This window comes from Dendrobium catenatum, unplaced genomic scaffold, assembly GCF_001605985.2.
Source record: "Dendrobium catenatum unplaced genomic scaffold, ASM160598v2 original_scaffold_248831, whole genome shotgun sequence".
NCBI classification, from domain to species: Eukaryota; Viridiplantae; Streptophyta; class Magnoliopsida; order Asparagales; family Orchidaceae; genus Dendrobium; species Dendrobium catenatum.
The window spans coordinates 1-7,204 of record NW_021567233.1 but is presented as its reverse complement, the minus strand read 5'-3'; the positions used below and the strand labels follow the sequence as shown (position 1 = coordinate 7,204).

The window sequence follows — 7,204 nt, the reverse complement described above, 5'->3', positions numbered from 1 at the left end:
CTAACTTATCACATGTTATTTCAATTTCCAAAGGAAAAATGAAATTGTCATTTACATATCTACCTTAGTCTTGACAATTACAAATGCTCGTAGGGATCATTTGGTTGCTTGTTAATAGATAATATGATTTACAAAAACATGATTGTGTATTTGCAGAGCTTAAAATCAATATGAACGTTCAAATACACCTAACTAACTTTGGTTTCATTGCTTTCAAAACATATTCTAGCTTAGGCTTCATTTGAGATAGCTTTCTTATTGTTTTCTCAAGCAACTTTCTAGTACAAAAATTTGTAGTTTAAAAAATTTTTATACTTAAAAATAACTTTAAGAATAGCAGTAAGAAAGCCGCCACAAACGAAGCCTTAAAGCAACCAAATCATGCCTTACACATATTCTGTACGAAGGGGAAAAAGAACAAAACAACAAAAAAGTAGACAACAATAGAAGTTTTATCACCCCCAAACTTAGGAGAAATTATTTAAACCTCAAAAAAGACATTTGAGTTTCTGCAACAATAGCAGAAATGTTAGACTTTGTGTAGGATAACCTGAGCTCCATATTGTGGCTGAAGAATCAAAACAGTGCATGGCGCATGAGCATAGGATGGCGAGAGCTCAACTGAGAATCGCTGAAGAATGGCTGCTAAGCACATTTTTGCTTCAGTAAGTGCAAAGTTCTGTCCAACACAGATCCGAGGACCCCAACCAAAAGGAAAGAAGATGAGTTGGTTATTAGTTGCCTTTGAAACTCCTTCAGCAAACCTTTCTGGGTTAAATTCTTCGGCATCTTCGCCCCATAACTCTGTACTGTGATGGATCAAGATGATGGGAAGCAGGAGTTGAACTCCTGGAGGAAAGTTGAATTCGCCTAGCTTAATCTCTTTGTAAGTTTCACGAGCAAGGAAAAGCCCAGGTGGGTATAATCTGAGAACCTCGTAAAGAATCATTGTTACCTGAAAGAAGTTGAGAAATGACACATTAGAAGGACTTCAGGAGTTAATTATAATCTAAGGATATTAGGTAGATTTAGAGAAGATTAGCTCAAAAACTAGCAAATAGAATTTTCAGAAGTTCGGATCTTATTGTTTTGATAAATCCCATTTCAACTCTGTTATTGATTAAATTGTTACGGAACTAATCAGACCGGCCAGGAGGGGCCGGCCTAGTTCTATAGGAGGCGGGCTAAGCCGCCTCCTTAATTGGTTCGACCAACAGGTGGGCCCCCTTGAGGAGGCAAATAGGAGAGAGAGAGAGAGAGAGAGAGAGAGAGAGAGAGAGGTGGCTAATGCATAAGGAGAGTTTTTGAAATTGGTTTATGTTAGGAAGTTTTTTATTAGGAATATTTGTATTTAAGGATGAGGAGAGGTTAGGGTTAGGGCATGCAAAAATTTGGATTTCTCTTGGAGTCTCTTTGGCATCTTGGTTTTCTAGGTTTCTTGTCTAGAGATTGGGAAAGAACGATCCTCCTCTTGAATTGAGGATCAATGGTATATTTACTTCGTTCTTGTTTCGCTTTGCTTTCTATAAGATTATCTATCGTTTGATTGTTCTTCCACCATATTTTCTTCGATTTTTCTCGTTGTTTTACCGATTATTGTTAGGTTTGTTTGCGAAATCAAGTATTTCCCATTAGGGTTACTTGCAAACTCGAGTATTTCCTATCATAAATCTAGGACTTTTAATGGATTCAACACTTTTCATGCCAGACAATGCTCTGGTTTTAATCCTCTCAAAATTTACTAAATCCTACTGGTAGCCAAACAGCTCAGTTACAACCAGTAAGGACCTAAATGAAGAAGAATAAATAAAAATGGCAGTATCTTTAAATATATATATATATAAATATATATATATACCCAATTTGCTTAAGGAACTAAAAGAATAGGTACCTGAATTTAACATCTGCTTTCTAGGAAACTTTATAAGAAACAGAAACTGGATTAAAAAGCTCAAAAAACTCCAACTCACAACTTTCAGCCGGCTTAATCCGTCAAAATCTGGTTTGTTTTTGCCAAAGGTCTGCAAAATTTCTTCTCTTGCTCGCTCCTGCCAGCTCGGATGCATGCTTAGCAAGATCATGGCCCATGTCAGAAAAACCGATGTCGTCTCGTGCCCGGCGAAGTAGAATAGCTTGCACTCCTCAATAACTTCTTCAGTGGTTAGCCCAATCTGTTTGGAGTGATTTCCTTGTTCTTTGGAATGTTGTAGATTAGATTCTAAAAGCAAGCTCAGTAAGTCATTGTTGCTGCTTTTTCCTTGTATAATTGCTTTCTGTCTTTGTTCAATCATGCTTCTAAGTATCCCAACAACCTCCCTGAGGAGTTCTCTTCTTCTTCTATTCTTCTGGGTGGGTAGGAACCTCATCACATCAAAGTTAGAATAGATTATCATCTTGAAATGAGTAAGAAAATCCAAATGAACTACAAACTTGCTTCATATTTGATGTGGATTCGATTCAGGTTTTGTTTGGGACGGCTTTCTTATTGCTTCTTAAAGCAACTTTTTAGTTAAAAAATTATTTTTTTTCTACTAGAAACTGCTTTAAGCAGCAGTAAGAAATATGTCTCAAACGAAACCTCAGTTTCATTGAAATCTATGATTTATAAGCAGCTGATAATTAGCTGTCCAAAAAACGGTTAAACACATGCTAATGAGATCTGGAAGAAACAAAGTTTATATAAAGGTACTTAACATTACATAAATATTCTGATATAAGGTGAGAAGAAGACCATCTTGCTGTTGCTTTTTCTTGAACTGCAGCGGTATTTTTGTGAAATGTTTTCATGGTAGGGGTTGATGTTTCTTCAGACCAAGAATAATGTTGGGTGTTTCATTATACAACAACAACATCAAGTCTTTGTCCCACTACGTGGGATCGGCTACATGAATCATTTTTCTCCATTGTGTCATGTTAAAAGTCAAATTCTCGTTTAAATCTAATAAAGAAAGATCATTTCTAATATTTTCTTACCATGTATTTTTAGGTCTACATCTACCTTTCTTAACATCATAAGTCAAATCTAATACCTCCATTTTCCTAACTAGGTCATCGGAAGGCCACAGTTTCATTATATTTAAAGAAACTCGGCTGATCAAAAATTTATGGGAATCAATTGATCGTTTCTTGTTTTCTTTCAAAATATTAAGTTGTGAAATCTAATTTTTATCCTATGAAAAAACATGTTACACAAACTTAGGCTTCGATTGGGACGGCTTTCTTACTTTGTAAAGTTGTTTTTTAGTTAAAAAATCTTTTGAAAGAAGGAAATAAGTAATGGTCTAAATTATCCCAAACGAAATCTTAATTGGAAATCGTGAGGATTGGAAAGTGGGTGCGAGCCCTCAAACAAGGATTCTTTGAGGATTTTGTCATATTTTCGGGAAATTATACACAAGACTAAGCAATAATGCTCCTATGTGCATCAATAGAACAAAAAAATTCCATCAATCAAACACCAAATATCAAATACATGAAAAGAACATAGAGGAACAAAATGCACCTCAAACCAGGGAAGTAGACACTCTGGGCAGCCTCCATGAGAAGCTGAGCCTGTTCCAACTGCAGCTCAAAAATGCGACGACCTTCTTTATAGCTACTACCAAATGCTGCACGAGAGATCACATCTCCACTAAGCCTTTGGAACTCTGGCCAAACATTTAACTCACATGATCCTTCACCACTTGCCAGATCGTCCCATCTACTCATAAGCTCATCACAACAAGCAGAAAATGCTGGAATCATCACCTTCAGAAGCACAAAAGCAAATTATTAGAACATTCTGATCAAAATTTGATCATAATGAAAGCATGAAGGCCTTCTTAGATCTTACACTAATCTCATAATAAGGCTTCGTTTGGGATATTTTTTTATCTTGCTTTAATTTTTGTACTAGAAAGCTGCTTTAATAAGCAGTAAGAGAGCCGTCCCAAACAAAGCTGTTTCGTTTGGGATGGGTTTATTTACTGCTTCTTAAAGCAGCTTTCTATACTAAAATTTGATTAGAATGAAAGAATGAGGGCCTTCTTAGATCTTACACTAATCTCAGAATAAGGCTTCGTTTGTGACAGCTTTTTTATGCTTCCTAAAGCAGCTTTCTAGTACAAAAATTAAATTTTTTGTACTAAAAAGCTGCAGTTAAAAAGCCATCCCAAATGAAGTATAAATCTAATGATTCTGTACAAGATAAGGACAGAAGACTACCTTGAGCTTTTCAACATGGAATGCAGGGTTGATTATCCTCCTATGCTTTGCCCATTTCTCACCATCATAGGTTGCAACTCCTAAAGCTAAGTATTTGCCATAAGGGTTTCCTTTTGGCTTCTCAAAGTGGCCAAACTTAGTGGACAAGACCTCTCTTATTATCTCAGGATCCATTATCATAACCCTTGGGGAGGGCCCTATCCAACTAAAGGACAACTTAGTACCACCTGTGAATATTTGACAAAACCCATAAGAATGTTAAATTGCCCTCTTGACTAGTGAATACTTAAGTTTTTGGTAACTGGAAGAGGAAGAGGAAGAATTTGGCGAGAAGAATAAAATAAAGAAGAATCATTGCATTTGCTATATAAGGACTGTAACTAGAATGTGTTTGGCAAAAAAAAAAAGAGAAAGAGCTTACTAGGTTTGTTTTTAATTTTGTTGGATGTAATTAGAAATAAAATTTAACTTGATTTTTTAAAGGATTCGTGTCATGATTATTCGATTAGTTTTATACTGGTTGTAGATTACGTAATACAATCCTCTACTTTCCTCATCCATAACTTGGGATCTGGCTTAACATGACACAGTAGAGAAAAAAGGATTCATGTAGCCGACCTCACGTAGTGGGACAAAGCCTTGATGTTGTTGTTGTTGTAATTAGAAATAAAATAAAATTTTAATACTACAAATAACTTCAGGAATCATGTGAAAATTAAAAAAAAAAAAAAAAGAAAACTTTGATTGGCTAACATTGATGATTAAGAAGAGCGGTTCTAATACCATATAAAAGAGATTGAAATGAGAAAACATATTTTATTATTCTCATCACAATTGATCCCTTTTTATATAAAAATCTAACAGATTCTAGCTATTTTATTTTTAGATTATAATCACAATTTTGTTAAATTATGGTTTTCTTATCGCTTTTTGAAAATTTTTGTGGTGGAAAATTATTTTTTGAAAGCAAAATAGCTAACATTTTGTTTGTGATAGTATCCTTACTACTTTTTAGTATAAAAATTTTTTAAAACAACAAAAATACATTGATAAAAAACTGTCACAAAACGGAGCCTAAATTATTTTACCAACAGCAATTTTACAATTAATTTTATAAAAAATTACAGTCATCACAAACAAAATCGTACAGCTCATGACTAGCTACAGACTAACAAGCAATTTACATTAATGATTAACTAATATTTACATCTAATGATATGAAACAAAACAAAATTTAAATTTTACCAGAAGCTCTATAGTCACAATAATTTAATATTTTAAGTTCTTAACGTCTTAACAAACAAAATAAATTTCAAAGTCTGAAGTAAATAATCATATAGTTTATATTTTAACTCCAAATTTTGCTTGGCACAAATATCTGAAATCCAATAAAAATGAGATGTAAAAAAAAATAAAAATAAAAACCAACGAAAAAAAAATAAAATTAAAAAGGTAACAATGAAATGAGGAGAGATTATTACATGCGGAGTTCGGATTCAAAGAATTGTTCGATTGTACGACTGTAAATATTAAAACATAATTTTACTGTTCCATACTGTATTTTTACTAGGGGTGTCAATTCGAGTCAGCGGGTCGGGTTCGGGTTGAACTCGGAACTGACCCAGCACTGTTCGGGTCAAACCGAACCAGACTCGATTCGGGTCTGAGTCAACTCGACCCAACACGAATGACCCGAAGTTGACCTAAAATTGCTAATTTTCGGGTAAAACATCGGGCAAATATTCAATTTTCGTATAAAAATCGGGTCAATCTCGGGTTTTCGGGTCAAATGTGAGTTTTTGTGTCACTTTCGTCTCAATTTCGGGTTGTTGGGTCAACCCGAACCCGACCCGATTTTTAAAACGGGTTGATTTGTTGAACCCGAACCCATATTTTTTTGAGTCGGGTTTGGGTCGTGTCAAAAATTGACACCCTAATTTTTACTACGATTTTACTATTCACAGTAAAAAAAATAGAAGGGTTATCTGAATCCAAAGTCCTCACGTGATAATCTCTCCCTAATTAGAATCAGAAACACAGAACAGCTCTACCTCCGTACAAATCCATGGCGCGGTGCAAGTAGGGAACAAGGCGATGAGTGATACGGTGGGAAAGCGGGATTGGTTTCCGGCGAGCTTCAACGACGAGCCTAACATCTTCCTTCAGATCTCCATTAGGGATGCGATACCGGCTCCCTCGAAGCCCCTGTGCCCTAAGAGCTCGATCCAGCCGCCGCGGCCGCAGCCAAAGCCACTCCGCCGCCCTCCAAACAGCCGCCGCCGCCACCACCACCAACGACCAGAACAGCACGAAAATCAACGCCATCTGAGCTCTCTCTTCGACTGCTATTACGAACTCTATTTCTCCACTTCTGTTCTGTCCACTAATAGCGCCTTATCTCGTTACCGGGGAGGAAGGAAGGAGGAAGGAGGAAGGAGGAAGGAGGGAGGAAAGTCCATGCCGTCGACGTTGCCTGGTTTTATCCCTTTTATTTATTTATTATTTTATATTTTAAAGATTTTAGCTTGGAAATTTTTTTATTGAATGTATATTAATTATTAAAATAAATAATATATTACAAATTAAAATAATTATAAATTCCAAAGCAATATTATGAAAAAATATAAATTAATTTCAAAAATAGAATGGCTATGGGAGAATTCAATTAAATTAATTTTAAAGAATTAGTGGGTTTAAATAATATAAATTTTTATCATATTATATATATTATATAATAATATATTATTATAATATTATATTAATTAATAAAGTTATATGTAATGATTATTCAAGCTTATTTTTAATATATATTTTTAGAAATATTTTTTGGTATAATTATTTTTTTTTATAATAAAAATTTAAATAGTTTTTTTAAATTTTTTAATTATCGAATATTAATCTTTTTAAAAAATGTAAATATTTTAGATTTAAAAAATTTTTTGAGAGTTTTTGGAATACAAATAAAATTGAATTCAATATATAAGAATTTTTATTTTTGAAA

The 7,204-nt window shown here is 34.2% G+C and overlaps 1 protein-coding gene across 1 annotated transcript; it reads right to left on the bottom strand.

The window, feature by feature from the left end:
* Positions 1-414: 414 nt before the first annotated feature.
* LOC110116255 (cytochrome P450 CYP72A219-like) lies at positions 415-6,684 on the bottom strand. The gene is made up of 5 exons (XM_020849767.2): positions 6,255-6,684; positions 4,204-4,430; positions 3,503-3,747; positions 1,971-2,361; positions 415-955 (listed from the first exon to the last, which is right to left on the bottom strand). The coding sequence occupies exons 1-5, from the start codon at positions 6,526-6,528 to the stop codon at positions 530-532; spliced, it is 1,563 nt and encodes a 520-aa protein (XP_020705426.2). The 5' UTR covers positions 6,529-6,684; the 3' UTR covers positions 415-529.
* Positions 6,685-7,204: the final 520 nt, after the last annotated feature.

What these genes read in the sequence shown, in the direction of transcription:
- LOC110116255 (XM_020849767.2), bottom strand. Translation starts at nt 6,528, where the DNA reads ATGGCGTTGATTTTCGTGCTGTTCTGGTCGTTGGTGGTGGTGGCGGCG. An exon ending in CGCCATGGATTTGTACGGAG is followed by an intron (nt 4,431 to 6,254) that starts GTAGAGCTGTTC and finishes AAATATTCACAG; the next exon opens with GTGGTACTAAGTTGTCCTTT. An exon ending in GTCTACTTCCCTGGTTTGAG is followed by an intron (nt 2,362 to 3,502) that starts GTGCATTTTGTT and finishes TGATGTGATGAG; the next exon opens with GTTCCTACCCACCCAGAAGA.